Source organism: Dipodomys spectabilis, unplaced genomic scaffold (assembly GCF_019054845.1).
Source record: "Dipodomys spectabilis isolate Male_0828 unplaced genomic scaffold, ASM1905484v1 ptg000115l, whole genome shotgun sequence".
Lineage (NCBI taxonomy): Eukaryota > Metazoa > Chordata > Mammalia > Rodentia > Heteromyidae > Dipodomys > Dipodomys spectabilis.
Window position 1 is genome coordinate 1031235 of NW_024870792.1, and position 16616 is coordinate 1047850.

Genomic DNA, 16616 nt, shown 5'->3' on the forward strand with positions numbered 1-16616 from the left:
AGATAGATAGATAGATAGATAGATAGATAGATAGATAGATAGATAAAGTGGTAGAATGGTAGCCTTAAACAAAAAGCTCAAGTTCAAGCCCCAGAAACCACAAAATAAAAGCTATTTAACTTTGCCAGTATAGTATACAAACAGCCACAATAATCATAAGATTCTAATAAAAACTATTTACAAAATAGAAAGGCCCTTGAGATGATCTACTCTAGAGTTAATGTGTCCCCTTAAAGTGTAATATGACTTAATGCTTTCATTATATTTCTGTTCTCGCCTTTCTTTTTCATCTATTTTTATCTTGATGTATGTGTGTGCACATGCCAGTCTTGGGGCTTGAATTCGGGGCCTGGGCACTGTTCCTGAGCTGCTTCTCTCAAAGCTGACATTCTGTTAGTTAAACCACAGCTCCACTTCAGGTTTCTTTTTTTTGTATTAAATTTGAGATAATTAAGTTTAAAGCTAGCCTCGACTTTTCCTGCCCAAGGTAGTTTAGATTCAGATCCTTAGATCTCAGGAGGCTGCTCCTGAGTAGCTAAAATTACAAGCATGAGCCACCAGTGCTCAGCATGATGTTACATTTTTAAGACTTCTCCATTTTCCATTTCCATGCTTGTGATCATGTGTGAAGTTAGAATTCATCTGGGTTTTGATTTTGATTTTTGTCTTGATGAGTGGTTTAATTGCTAGGTGTCAGACCTAGGGCCTCTGCATTATAGGCAAGTCCATTCATTTAATTTTTTAAATCTAGATTTTCTACCTGGTACAGCAGCAAACCCAGCTCAGGTTGGATGATTACAAGTTCAAGCTAACCTGGACAGCATAGCAAGACTTACTCTAAAACAAATAAAAGTAGTGTATTCCCTCACTCTAACCAACTCTTGCCCACATTCTTGCCAAACTCTAGTTTCCCAATGTTCATGAACTCAAATTTGTATATGTATAAATTTCTTCTCTAAACCTTTACCCAAGCAACCTCAACACATAAAACAGTAAGATAAGGAGGGGGTAACATTCTCGATAGGAAATGGACTCATTACCTTACTCATGTAACTGTAACCCCTCTGTACAGTATCTTTACAATACAATATATATTTTAAAAACACAGTATGACATCACTCCTCTATTTCTCCTGGGAAAACTAGAATATATTGGCTTACAATTAATAAGCTATGAGTAGTTTACTATGTATGTTAGTTGTATATTATTACTATGTATAGTAGTTGTATATTATCACTGTCACTAGATTTTATCCAGCCAAAAAAATATTTATTATCTAACTTGTGTTTTTTGTGTTGTAGACACTGAAATAGATACTACAGTGAACAATACTAAGTCATACTGGACAGTATTAAGTAGGCTAGAAAAGCCAGGCCAGTATATCGAGTTTGGTTTTAGCAAACCAAGCAAGTTCAAACCCCTAGTGTTGTGCTATCTCCAGTTGCCACTAGCAACATGAGGTTATTTAATTTTTTTTTGTGTACGGTGCATGTGTGTGTTCATGCGTACATGCATGTGTACATGTGCACACATTCTAGTACTGGGGCTTGAACTCAGGTTGCTAAGCTCTGACTTGGCTTTTTTGCTAACAGTTGGCACTCTATCACTGGTGCCCTGCTTCGTTCCACTAAGGGATTTTTTTTCTGGTTAATTGGAGATAAGAGTCACTCAAATTTGTTGTCTGGGCTGGCTCCAAACTTCAATTCTTAGATCTCATTCTCCTGAGTAGCTAGGATTATAGATGTGAACCACTGGCACCTGGATAATTTAAACTTTCAGTTAAGTGAAATTAAATTTTAATGCTTCAGTTACACTTGGCTGCATTTCAGGTATTAAACACTCACATATGACTAGAGGCCCCTGTATCTGACTGAAGATAAGGTCAACATTTAGGTCAACATAAAAAGTTCTATTGGACAATACTGCTCTAGAGATATTGCAAGAAATAGGAAAAATTTTGAACCTACCCAAAATTAAAAATGTATTTTAGGAAAGCAAGGGCCTGGCCAATGCTCAGAGTGCCAAAAAACTAGTAGCAGCTAGGTTTCTTTGACACCACTGGTCATGTTTTCTGTTAGTCTGGTAAATTTAAAACTTTATCATTGTGCATCTCAGTCAGTCAGTCCTGCAGTTTCAGTTATCAGCTGAGGCTACGATCATCTGAACACTTGCCTGGACTATCTGTCAAGCGGGCACCCAGTCTTAAAAACAACCAAAAAAAAAAAAGGGTCCCAAGATAACATAGGTATTTGTAATTACTCTGTCCTGTCAATGGCCAACATTGAGGGTGATTGGACGTAATTGGACAACTTTCTAAATAGCCTTCCAAACAAGTTTTTTAAATTCACTTAATAAAAGGAAGTACTCTAACTCAATCTGTGCTGATCTGTTACCTATTTTTCATAAAGGTTTATATACTGTGACACTAGCAGGTAGACGGGTTCTGAACCCCTGCTAATTCGCCGGCTTCTTATTCTATAACATTCTACTGAATTGCACATGTTCTGAAAAGCAGTTCATAAATGTTAATTGATGTTCTCCCCTCATTTTCGCTACTTTATCCTTTTTCAGTCTTTCTGATCTGTGTTTTCTCTTTACTTAACAGACAGTGTGGAGCATTCATTATTAAGACAATTGGGCAGCTCTAGTCCAGCTCAACTGATTTCTTGTCCAATGATCCTTGTGTGACCAAGATCCAGCTTCAAGGAACCGGCTAGAAGCTGCCCGTTGTGAAACTTAGGGTTAGTTAATACCTCACCATTTATTTATTCCACTATAAGCTGTCTAAATTTAGCCAGATTTGCTTTTTCAGCTGTTTTACAAAATTATTTAGATAGATGTGGCATGTTGGTTTTTTATGTGTTAATCTAACTGTAGTAACATTTTCTACATGTTTTATCCATTCCATAAATAATAACTACACTGGGAATAGTGAGATGTCTTTCATTTTCTCTGCTTTGTGTTATTTATTTTCTTCTCAAAGTTTTAGACACTGTGCTTTATATTCTTTGATTTTAATTTAATACTAAGGATGTCATTTATAATTCTAATAGAATTTTAATGCCGCCAGACCTTTAGAACATAGCAGTTATTAGCCATATTAATTTTTTTGCTGTTTTCATTTAACATGCTTTTGTCTAACATTTTTTACTAATTTTGCCTAATTTGTCTAATTTTGTTTGTTACTGTTACTCCTATTTTAATTTGCTTCTGCTATAGTTTTCTAAATTTAAATATTTATACATCCTTTACTGTAACATTTTAAATATTTATGCATATTCCAACATAGCATTGGAAATATGACCAACATGCTCTTGCTTCTTCATATGATTCATTTCACCATAGTAAGTTTTTCTCTAGTGTTTGAAATAACACTATTACCCTCTATAGTATAACTAAATTTTATATACTATAAACCTACCTTGTAGAATTTTGATAACGACTCACTTTTCTGACATGATCTACTAACATTAACTTATATTCCACTGTGTTAGTGTAAAATGCTTTAATTTTCTAACCTTTTTTCTCATTTTACTAATATATTTGATTATAAGGTAATTTTAAAGGAAAATTGATTTCATAAAATTCAAAACTATTTCTTTCACCAAAGGAAAACTTTTGTGATTCTAAGTCCAATTCATGTTTTAAACTTGGAAAATTGCAGGAAAGAATCACTGGTTCAAAAGATATAGAACAAAGCCATACATTTTTAATCATGAAATTCCTGTAGTAGTATAAGAAATATCCTTCTTTATATTCATTTACAATTCTTTCACTGACTTCCTAATTTTAGAAAAGGAAAGGTCTAAAAATTGGCATTGCCCTAATAAATCTGCATTTTTCTTCCCTATTTCAATTCCATATGTACTCAGTGATCAGCAGCTGCAGTAGCAGCAGGACATAGACTCCAGAGTTTTCCCCATGAGTTAAGTGTAGGGTGTTTTCTTTTGAAACCATAATGACTATGTTTGCCTGTCAGATGATTTCACTAGGACAGTAGGACCCTGTGAATGTATACAAAGATTGCATGTACATTGATTATTATTAGTTTTAGAAATGTAAATAAACTAGTAAGTCCCACAATGAAATTTCAAAAGGTTTCATTCTGTAAGTAAAAAATTGTAGAAGTCTTCTTTTAATAGCACTATCTTTTAGAACAAAAAAAGCTCATGTTTCAGTTTTCAGATGTTAAATATGATGCTAAACAAATCCTAGACTATGAATAAAAATTAATGATTAATATTATTGGGCAAGGAATTTTGATAATAAATCATACTCAGTGTGTTACTTCCACAGTTATGTATCTAAAAATATAGAGATTTTATGTGTATATATATTCACTATACACAGTCAAATAATTCATACATGTATACTTCTTAGAATTTAGTTTTGAGATGCCAATTAAAAAGTTCAGAATTTATTGCCAATCTTGAACTGGACGCTAGTGGCTCACACCTATAATCTGAGCTACTCAGAAGGCTAAGATCTAAGGATCATGGTTGGAAGCCAGCCTGGACAAGAAAGCCCACAAGACTCTTATTTCCAGTTAACTACCCAAAAAGCTGGAAGTGGAGCTGTAGCATGAAGTGGTAGAACCCTAAATTGAGCAAAAAGGTTTGGGGACAGCGCACAGGCCCTGGGTTTAAGCTGAGTACTGGCACACACGCGCACAAACGCACACACAAAAGCAATTTTTAGTGTATGGATGCTGTTATCCCCTTCCTTCTTTATCACTTAGCTTGACAAGGGAAACAGACTGAGAGGATAAAAATTCTCTTTATATGTTCTAAATGAAGCCCATTTAATTTTTTTCTATTTTGTGATGTATCTTCAGTTAATCATTTGAAAACTAATGTTCTTGGCATCCATGTTATGAGAGCAATATTAGGAAATTATCTGAAATCTGCTTTGTTAAAGTGAAGTGGGTAATACAAATACTAGTACATGTATCTAAATCACAAGATCATTATCTTGTAAAAAAAATCTCAAATACAATCAAGATAGGAAAAGATCTTGGTAAATTAAGACTAACTCTTCAGAAACATCTGATTTCAGAAATATGACTTGTAAAGATTATGATTTAATGTATAACAGATGTAGCACAATATTTCTAGCAAATGTATATAATTCCAATATAGTAAGTTTTCTGGATTTATACTTAAATAATGAATGAAGGCACAAAAAAAATGATTGTACCTTTCCCAGTTCTTTTAGTATTAAAATACAGAATCAGGCCAGACGCCAGTGGCTCACACCTGTAATCCTAGCTACTCAAGAGGATAAGATCTGAGGATCACAGTGCATAATGGCCAGCCCAGTCAGGAAAGTCCGAGAGACTATCTCTAATTAACCACCAGAAAACCAGAAGTGATGCTGTGGCTCAAGTGGTAGAGCACTCACCTTGAGCTGAAGAGCTGAGGGATGGTGCCCAGGCCCAGAGTTCAAGCCCCATAACTGACATACATACATACATACATACATACGTACATATGTACGTACGTACATACATACATACATACATACATACATACATACATGCAGAATCAAAGGACTAGAAAGTACTTTAGGAAGGTATTCAACTTTTTTTTTTGTCATCAGTCATAGGGCTCGAACTCTGGGCCTGAGAGCTGTCCCTCAGCTCTTCAAATCAAGGCTAGCGCTCTACCACTTGAGCCAAGGCACCACTTCCATTTTTCTGGTGCTTTATTGGAGTTTCACAGCTTTTCCTGCCCAGGCTGACTTTGAACCGGGATCCTCAGATCTCAGCCTCCTGAGTAGCTATGATTACAGGCATGAACCACCAGCACCCAACTTCAATTCAACTTTGATATATTGCTTCAACGTGTTCTGTTGCTACTCTAGTAAATCTTTGGCCTCTACATTTGCACTGTTAAAATTTATTCTAAAATCCCTGTAAGCTTTAATTGGGCAAAGGGACAGTTTTTGCCTTAAAGATGGATGTAAGTAACATTCATGGTAATGTTTCTTTCACTTCAGTTTTACATTCCTGTGTATACATATACATCCCAAAATATAGGTACCAGCTTTCATCCTTCCATATTAAATACTTTCAGATTAGTAGCTACAGTGGATGCTGTTTATTGCACCTGCTGCTTTTCTGTCTCTTTGCTTATATATTGAATAAACTTTCTGTTTTTTACATTCTGTGAGTTTCTCTCCGAAATCAAGTGTTAGACAAAGCACTCTGGAGGCATGCTCATCCTTTTTGCTTTTGTTTTTTTAGACATGCTCTCTTGCTACTATTTGCTCGGGTTGTCCACCAGTAGCATTCCTCCTATGTTTACCTCTCATGTACTTGTGATAACCGCTATGTGCCCCTACAACCAGCTCATTCTGCTTTTGAAGTCCAATTGAATATAGCCTAGTTCATCTGAAACTTTAGATTTTTTGGTAATCTATAGTAAAAATCCCTTTATAAAAATGCCTGGGTAGAGTTTTTTGTTGCTTATACATACATGCATATGTATGTAAACATGTAAAGATATAAATTTAGATAACAAGGAAGGGGTATAGTAATTAGAATAGATAATGTCACTAATTTTCTTATTAACAAGCAACATAGCACCAGTTCTGGAGTGGAAATCTGGTTCTACTATATTAATAGAGTTTTGCAGCTTTACTTAAACATAACATTCCATTCCTTTGAAGAAAATATTAAAACAAGCAACTGATCAATTCCTACATCTAATAGATCAAAAAAATTTACCTATTTGGAGAAAACCTGCTAAACCTGGTTTGTAATAAATACAAATTTCAGAATTTCATGTCAGTTCTTTTCACATCAGATGTTTGACACCTTCCTATAAACTGAGGTAACTTATTTCTGTCTGCATTTATGATCTCCAAGATGTTGTTCTGGAGAGAGAGAGAGAGAAAGAGAGAGAGTCAGACGGACAGTCAGAGACACACACATAGAGAGACAGACAGAGAGAGAGTCAAAGCTGCCATGAGCATGCAGCAAACTAGACAGCTCTGCTGAGAGGACAAGTATAGTCACAGAAGAAACCCACAGTTTTCACAAGCCTCAAATACAATGTATAGATTCAGCATAACAGCATCAAAAAAGATGTTACTCTGTACTTACATTTCCTCCTCCTCACCTACTAGGAAGTAAACGACTTTGTTATTTTAATAACTCTAAAAACTACAAGAAAACAATCCAATCTTCTGTTACCTCGGTACAGCAGGCAGGCTTCTTGGCTAGCACAAAACAAAACGCCATGTGAATATATATTTGGTGTTTAACAGGACTCTTGGAAATTAAGAACTTCTTTCAAAGACTAACTTTGATTTGGAATATAAACATAACACCATACAACCCATTCAACTAAGCTTGGAGGTCCAAATCTAGGGTTCCATTATGTCAGGTCTACCACTACTCACTCTCTCCAATACAAGAAATAAAGAATAGTAGAGAAAGTAAGATTTATTATACAGCATAGGCATGCCACAGGAAGGGGCAAAGTAAACATTCCCATCTTTGGAGTACAGAAATGAGCTGTTGGTGTAAACAAAGGAAAAAGAAGGGTAAAAGGAGATGTGCACAGAAAATGTGGTTTGGGTTCTGTTTTTCCAGAGTAGTTAACTGTCATCGTGTGAGTGGACCAATGTAATTCTCATCATTACAGGTAAATATCCTCATTTGAGGAGTGGCCTGTCCTGCTAAGCTCTACTCTTCTTTTGTTGGCAGCACTTTTGGTCCCTTGTCATGAAGATATTATCAGTCCTGATTTCTAGAACCCAAGATGATTACAGGAGAAACATGTAAAATGGAGGCAGGAATGTGTAGCTTTTCTCCTGCTTTTATATGGGGCCAAAGAAGTCAGTGCTTTTTAACAAAAGAAATTTCTAAAATACCTGTTTCATAATTATATTTCATCTGAAAGGGTCATGCTCCAACATAATGCCTTCTTTTCTCAAAGTAATCACATTTTTAAAGACTTGCCAAGTTTTATTATTACTTGACCTCTGAAATATTGACTGAGAATTGTTCTCTAGCATATTTCCTCTTAATTCTTCCTCCATCTTCAGTCAGAAGCAACAGACAGACTTGACTTGATTTTAATTATCTTTATAGAAATCAAGTCCATTACGAATAGGCAGGTTCGACAGTTTTTTTAATTTTATTTTACTGTAAAGATGCTGTACAGAGGGGTTACAGTTACATGAATAAGGTAATGAGTACGTTTCTTGTTGAGCATTGTTGCCCCCTCCTTTTTCTCCTGTCCCTTCCCTCCCCCACTCCTCCCCCCTCAATTTGCAAAGTTCATTTCCAACATAGTGTCTTGTATCATTGTTGCAATGTCTCATCCTGTGTCCTTGTTTCAGCATTTTGTTATTCCCCTTCCCCTCCCCAAATTACAAAAAAGTATATACATGATGCAGGGTACCAAAATCAAATACAGTGACAACAGGGAATATACCATAGGGGGAAAAACATACAAAAGAAACAAAAAAAATCACATAGTACATTAAAAACAACAACAAAGAAAAAAATTCTTGTGGCCATGCTTTGGAGTTCATTTCTCATAGCATCATCTTATATGGTCATATGTACATAGCTTTTGAGCTTTTCTGCTCATCTGATAAAATTATCCTAGATGTATACTATTTATTGCAAATAAGAGAAACCATGGGACCTATGTTTCTTTGGATCTGGCTTCTTCACTTAATATGATTTTTTTCAAGTCTTTCCATTTCCTAACAAATGGGCAATGTCATTCTTTCTGATGGAAGCATAGAATTGCATTTATATATTTATATATAAATATTACGTTTTGTTGAGCCATTCATCTACTGAGGGGCATCTAGATTGGGTCCATATCTTAGCTTTAGTGAATAATGTTACAATGAACATAGTTGTGCTGATGATAGTTTTAGTATGGCCTTGTTTGTGGTCATTGGGGTAAATGCCCAGAAGTGGCTTATTGGGTCTTAGGGGAGCTCTATGTGTAGTCTTTTGAGGAAACTCCTTACTGCTTTCCAGAGTGGTTGAACAAGTTTACACTCCCACCAACAATGCAGTAGGGTTCCCTTTTGGCCACATCCCCTCCAGCATCTGTTATTATTAGATTTCTTGATTGTAGCCATTCTAACTGGGATGAGGTGGAATCTCAATGTTGTTTTGATTTGCATTTCTTTGTGGCTAGAGAAGTTGAGCACTTCTTCATGTGTCTATTGACCATTCTTATTTCCTCTTCAGAGAAGTCTCTCTTTAAGTCTTTAGCCCACTTATTAGTGGAGTGGTTGTTTCTTTGAGGATTTGTTGTTGGGAAGGGTTAATTTTTTTGAGTTCTAAGTATATTTTAGATATGAGGCCCTTGTCTGTTTTATGGTTAGTGAAAATCTCCCAATCCATGAGCTTTCTATTGATCTTGCTAGCTATGTCCTTTGTCATGCAGAAGCTCTGCAACTTCATGCAATCCCATTTGTCCAACCTTTCTTTGATTTGTGTTTCTGGGTCTTTATTAAGAAAATTTCGGCCTGTGCAAGGAGCCCTATTCCTTCCTGTAATGTTTTCAGGGTGTCTGCTTTGACTTTGAGGTCTTTGATCCATTTGGAGTTGATTCTGGTAACAGGGTGATATAGAGAGAGCTAGCTTTAGTTTTCTACATATGTTTAACCAATTTTGCCAGCACCATTTACTGAAGAGGCTGTCTTTCTTTAATTCTATTTTTTTAGCTCCCTTATCAAAGATTAGGTGACTATAGGTCTGTGGGTTCATCTCTGGGTCTTCAGTTCTATTGCATTGGCCCTCAGGTCTGTTCTTGTGCCAGTACCAAGCTGTTTTGATGACTATGGCTTTGTAGTAAGAGTTTGAAGTTTGGTATTGATATTCCTCCAGCACTGTTCTCTCTGCTAAGAATTGTTTTTGCTACTCAGGGTCTTTTATCGTTACATTTGAATTTTTGGATTGCTTCTTCTATTGAAGAATGATGTTGAGATATTGATAGGTATCGCATTGAATTTGTAGATAGCCTTTGGCAATATTGCCATTTCCACAATGTTAATCCAGAAGCATGGGAGATTTGTCCACTTCCTTAGTTCTGCTTTAATTTCCTTTTTCAGGTTTTTAAAGTTTTCATCATAACTTCTTTAGGTATTTTATTTTTTGTGGAGCTATTACAAAAAGAGTTGCTTTTCTGATTTCAGCCACACTCCTTATTGGCATACAGAAAAGCCATTGATTTTTTTAGGGTTAATTTTATACCCTGCTACTTTGACAAAGTTTTGGTTCAGCTCAAGTAATTTGGGAGTGGAGTGCATGGGATTCTTTAACTACAAGATCATGTCATCTGCAAAGAGGGAGAGTTTTACTTCATCTTTCCCTATTCTAATCCACTTTATGTTTGCATCTTGTCTTATTGCTCTAGCAAGGCATTCTAGTACCAAATTGAAGAGGAGTGGAGAGAGCAGACATCTTTGTCTCATTCCTGAATTTATAGGAAATTGATTTAGCTTTTCACCATTAAGTATAATGCTGGCTGTAGGTCTGTCATACACAGCCTTTATTATATTGAGGAATGTTCCATGGATTCCTAGTTTTTCCAGAGCTTTCATCACAAAGGGGTGTTGGATCTTGTCAAATGTTTTTTTTGCATCTATTGAGATAATCATGTGGTTCTTATCCTTGCTCTTGCAGATGTGAATTATATTAATTGATTGACGTATGTTGAACCAGCTTTGCATCCCTGAAATGAATCCTGTTTGATCGCAGTGTATGATTTTTTTGATGAGTTGTTGAAGTTGATTGGCCAAAATTTTGTTGAGAAGTTTTACATTGATGTTCATCAAAGAAATGGGTCTATTGTTCTCTTTCTTTGATGAGTCCCTGCCTGGTTTTTGGGATGAGGGTTATGATGGCTTCAGAGAGAGTTGGAGGAGTATTGGTGTGAGTTCTGCTTTGAAGGCCTTGTAGAGTTCAGTCCTGAGTTTTTTGTGTGTTTTTTTTTAGGGTTAATTTTATACCCTGCTACTTTGCCAAAGTTTCAGATCAGCTCAAGTAACTTGGTAGTGGAGTCCATGGGGATCTTAAAATACAAGATCATGTCATCTGCAAAGAGGGAGAGTTTTACTTCATCTTTCCCTATTTGGATCCCCTTTATTTTTGCATCTTTCTTATTGCTGTAGCTAGGCATTCAAATACTAAATTGAAGAGGAGTGGAGAGAGTGGACATCCTTGTCTCATTCCTGAATTTAGAGGAAATGGCTTTAGCTTTTCACTATTAAGTAATGTTAGCTGTAGGTTTGTCATACACAGCCTTTATTATATTGAAGAATATTCCAGGGATTCCTAGTTTCTCCAGAGCTTTTGTCAAATGCTTTTTCTGCAGTTAGACAGTTCTTAACTTTGCAGATCTTTGTTCCAAGCCCTTATTATCTGGAATAATTACATATTTGTCATTCTAATCAGAAAAAAATGAAAAATTTTTAAAGGAATAAAACTTATTTTATAAAAATGTTAAAGGGGAATAAAAATAACTGAAATTACATGATTTTTGAAATTTATCATTTTAATGAACCTAGTATTCAAAAATATTTATCAAAAATAAAATTATACAATAAATATAAAATCATTCTAAGGAGAGTTGAAATGAAACTACATTAATAAATTACAAAATACATTTGTCTCTTTATTTACAGGTTTTATATCTATAGATTGAATGAAATAAATGCTTTTTTCTTGACATTATTTCCAAAGTAATACAGCGATTAAAACCATTTACATGATATTCACATTATATTTTGTATTATAAGTAACCTAAAGATAGTTTAAAATATGTGAGAGTATATGTGTAAGTTACATACAAATATAAGACTTACTTGTTCACAGAATTTTTTTTTATTTTCCATTTAAATTTAGGACTGGGGGCTGGGAAGGTGGCTCAGTGGTAGAGCGTTTGCCTTGCAAGCCTGAGGCCCTAGGTTTGATTCCTCAGCACCATATAAGAAAAAAGCCGGAAGTGGCACTGTGGCTCAAGTGATAGAATGCTAGCCTTGAGCTGAAGAGCTGAGGGACAGCGCCCAGGCCCAGAGTTCAGGCCCCACAACCGGACCCAAATAAATAAATATAGGACTAACTGTTCACAGATTTTTTTTTTTCCAGACATCTCTTAGAACTAATCCCCTATGAATGTTTTCAAATTTAAAAACTTTAGTAAAAACAAATAGCACAATCTGAAAAAGAAGTAAGCCATAACGGTTATTAGGCTTGGACTTTTCTATTTTGAGCTTTAAAGCTTTATGGTTTCCAGTCTAGCCATTGGTATATAGTTCCTATATAAGTCCACTGCATTACCTTTAGCTATAAACTTGTTCCCCTGTGTTACAAACATAAAATTATAGAATCACATTAACTTAATTCAAATGTAACTCAGGGATATACTATCCATACATTGTAAACAAATAATCTATATAGTTTTAAGATAGTAGTCTTATTATGTTAGTAATGTCTGTTTTCACTAAATTTTCTATATAATTTTGACAAAAATGTTTTGATTAAATCATTGAGGATTATTTTTAAATTGTACTAATGGGGTTGGAGGCATGGTTCAGTGTGTAGAACATCAGTCAGTGAATGAAAGTGTCAGGTACCAAGTTCAAGTCCTGGTGTCAGACCAAAATAAATGTACTATGCGAATGATGTACAATAAAATCTTAATCTAAGTCAAGTGCCAGTGGCTCACACTTGTGATTCTAGCTACTTAGGAGGCTGAAATTTGAAGGATCCTAGTTTTAAAGCAGCCCAAGCAGGAAAGCCCGAGAGACTACATCTCCAACTCACTCAGGAAAAGGCAATGTTGGAGAAATGGCATCAATGATAGAGCGCCAGCCATGCCAGAAAGCCAAGCAAGCATACAAAGCCATGGTGGTACTAGTTTCATACCCAAGTAATACCAAAAGAAATTTTTTCTTCAATCAGGACCTAGAACATTCTTGCATCATTTGTCATTTTAAAACATAGGAACACTTCATATTTATTATATATCTCCTTATAATTTATAAGCACTCATTCATTTAATATTTTGGTGAAATAATCAGGCAAATTTTTATATGAGAATTGAAGCTTAGACAGGTTAAAAGGATTGCCCAAGATGACATTACTATTAAGTGTTAGAACTCAGACCTTCTGATTACTAGTGAATTGTCACCCAGAAGGAGGCAAACTATTTCTAGTGAATGGAGCATGATGAAGAAGATCCTTCAAAAACTACTAGATCAGGATTGGTCGTTTGGGCTGGTGTTGGGACTGCTATGTGTTTTTAGTTTTCTACCTGCTTGTTTTACATACAACAGTATTATTAATGTGCAATAATTATACGTGTTTTAAGTCTCTGAGACAGATTAAAAAGCAACTACAATTTAAAAAACTAATACTTGTCAGAAATAACTTTTGTCCAAGTAATATGGATGCTCTTCCATTTAATCACTAAAATTAAATAAAATGCTAATCCCTTAAGTGTCTGTGAATCCATATCTTAAAGTATTTCAATTCTAAAATAAGGGAAAATATGAAAAATATAAAATTGTTTAATCACGTATGATCTCGTTTCCTAACCAAATAGTAGAAATGCAATTATGCTAGAATTTAATTTTTTAGATTGCTCACTGAAAATTTTCTTTGAAAGTATTGCACAAGTCAGCATCTTGAAAATATAAGAAACCTAAGGTGAGAATAAAAGGTTTCTACAGTATCCCAGAAAAATTCTGATAGCAAAAGATGGCTATAGCCTGTGCCATCTATTGCTAGATTGCATGCAACATTTTCACCTGCTTTGAAATCATAAAAGTCCACCATCAAAACAAGTGGGTTTTTTTCTTCTTTCTATTCTTATCAGTAGCTCCAACAGAGGCATTATTAGTCTTTGTATAAACCTTCCATGTAGTAAATATTATTTTGGGGAGCATCATTCAAAAAGGCTTGTTTTTTGTTCTATTACATCATCCTAAATGCAGATACCAGATTCATGTCTTTTTTAGTTACATTTATACATACATACAGATAGATAGATAGATAGACAGACAGACAGATAGATAGATAGATAGATAGATAGATAGATAGATAGATAGATAGATAGATAGATAGATAGATAGATTAGAGTGAGTTAGATTGTTCTAAAGTAAGTGATCATTATAATTGTCTAGGGAAGTGGCCTTAGCTCAAAAATGTCATTAAATGGATGTCTAATGTCAGTAGCCTGTTGTCATTAGCTTGAAAATTTCATAATACTGATAAGATAGACTGTTTTATAAGGTGAAAGACTGTTTTGCAACATCAAAAGTACCTTGAAGAAATGACAATAAACTGTATAAACAATTTAAACGTTTTAATCCTAGAAGCATCTAGATCTGATATTACATTTACAGAAGCAAAAACAACTGCCAGAATCTGGGGGCTCACCCCTGTTAATCTTAGCAACTCAGGAGGCTGAGATTTTCGGATGGAGATTTGGAGCCAGCCTGGGGAAGAAAAATTAAAGACTGTTATCTCCACTAAACTACTTTAAAAAAAAAAAAAAAAAAAAAGAATTGGAGCTGTGGCTCAAGCAGTAGAGTGATAGCCTTGAACAAAAGAAGGATGGACGTCCAGGTCAAGTTCAAGCTCCGGGACTGGCATATTAAACACATGCACGCATGCACGCACTATATAATACTACAAGTATAGATTGTTTCATTATAGACATGCTCATAGTTCTGATTGATCAATAGATAAACCTATGTACTCATATGTTCTGCATATGTAAATTGCAATTTTGTATAATCAAGCATGCCTCTTTTTTAGAGAGATTTTGCTTAAAAGTTTAAAAGCTTTGGTTCATTTAATTATGCTGCTAATTAAGTTTTTAGAACTACTAAAATATTTGTACTGAATTTCTGCTATTAAATACAGTTGATTTGGCTAGGCACTATTTAAAAATTTTTCTTCAAGGCCAGATATTGTGGTATACACCTGTAATTCCAGCACTTGGAAAACTGAGGAAACAGTCACAGGTTCAAGAACAGCCCAGGCTACATACATAGAACCAATCTCTAACCAAAATTAAAGAAAAGTTTCATTCACTTTTATGAACAAACTGACTTTTTGCTAGATGGTTCTTCTTCTTTCTTCTTCCTTCTTTCTTTTTTCTTCTTATGCCAGTACAAAGACTTGAACTTAGAGCCTGGGTGCCATCCCTTAGCTTTTTTGCTCAAAGACTATACTCTATCACTTAAGCCATCACTCTACTTCTGGCTTTTTGGTAGTTAATTGGTGATAAGTCTCTCATGGATTTTCCTGCTCAGGCTGGTTTCAAACCGTGGTTGTTAGTTCTCAGCCTCCTGAATAGCTAGGATCACAGATATGAGCCACTGGCACCTGCTAAGATTCATTATAAATCATAATGTTCAAAATCAAATTATTTAAGGCAGCCAGAACAAATAACAAAATTTTAGACAAAAGGCTAAATTTAGGCAAAAAGCAAATTACCTCCTCTTGAAGCTTCAAAGTAGGTATTTAGTAAATACATGCCTTATCTGAAATTTCCTACTCCTGATGTCTTGAGCAAAACATTATCTCCAGCAGTATGTTTAAGCAGTGAATCAAGTAAAAATCATGTCTTGGACGAGAGCATATTCATTGAATGCTTTATATAACAAAATAAAATGATACTATATTAACATGAAGGTAGTACATGAATAACCTGATTTTTCTCTGCATAATTATTTTCTCAACCATAGGATCTAATTCTGTTTCCTAAGTACATAGTTGTAGGGGGGGGGGGAGCTTTTCAAAGTTATGGAATGAAGGGAAGGACATATAGATCACTCATACTGAGTCTCTTTTTATAGCAAGAAGATGTCTTCCTGCCCAGTAGCAGATTATTAAGTAAGTCTTTATAGTGGGAATTTCCACAAGCACACCTTCTCTCCTTAGAATCCAGGCCCAATTAATCTTATTTTTAAAATATTTCCCTTAAATAATTATAAAACTAGAGACTTTTAAAATGCATTAAAACCCTAACTTTCTTTAAATCTCTTAATAGGAACCAAGGTTACATTCTGTGAGAAGAAGCTGTTCTCAGCCTTCATCTATAGGTTTGAAACCTCGATATTCTCCAAGCCCACACTTTCAACCTAGAAATGATTTCAGAGCAGAGGATTCAATTCTCACTCAACCTCCCTCTACTGATTTTGTTAAGTAGAATCTTTATTAAGGATAACTATTTTGTCCAACAATAGAAAATAACTAATTCCATATGTGGTCTAGTAACAAACAAGGTTTTGGGATATACCTAAAGTTAAGTGATTTGTTCTTTTAAGAGAAATTTTTTTTAAATCTTAGTAGCCAGAAAACTGGAAATGCAGGGTTAAATCATGGTATCCTACATTAATTCATACATTTGAGTAATATACATGTATAAACTGTAGCAAACAGAAAAGTCCTATCTAAAGACAACCAATACTTGGATGAAGTTTGAAAAAATTGGTCATCATCTGACTATCTTACCATCATAATAATCTTGTACACTTAAAACATCTTTGCATTTTGGATTTTTCCGTTTTATTCCAGATATCTCTTATTTCTAGCCATAGCTATGGCATACATAATAGCAACA

At 34.8% G+C, this 16616-nt stretch overlaps 1 protein-coding gene across 1 annotated transcript in view; it reads left to right on the top strand.

The window, feature by feature from the left end:
- The window catches only part of Boll (boule homolog, RNA binding protein), a 59097-nt gene extending 42792 nt beyond the window's left edge, over window positions 1-16305 (top strand). The window contains exon 11 of the mRNA XM_042688357.1: window positions 16044-16305. Coding sequence (XP_042544291.1) covers window positions 16044-16202 — 159 coding nt within the window. The 3' untranslated portion in view covers window positions 16203-16305. The remainder of the gene's footprint in view (window positions 1-16043) is intronic.
- Window positions 16306-16616: the final 311 nt, after the last annotated feature.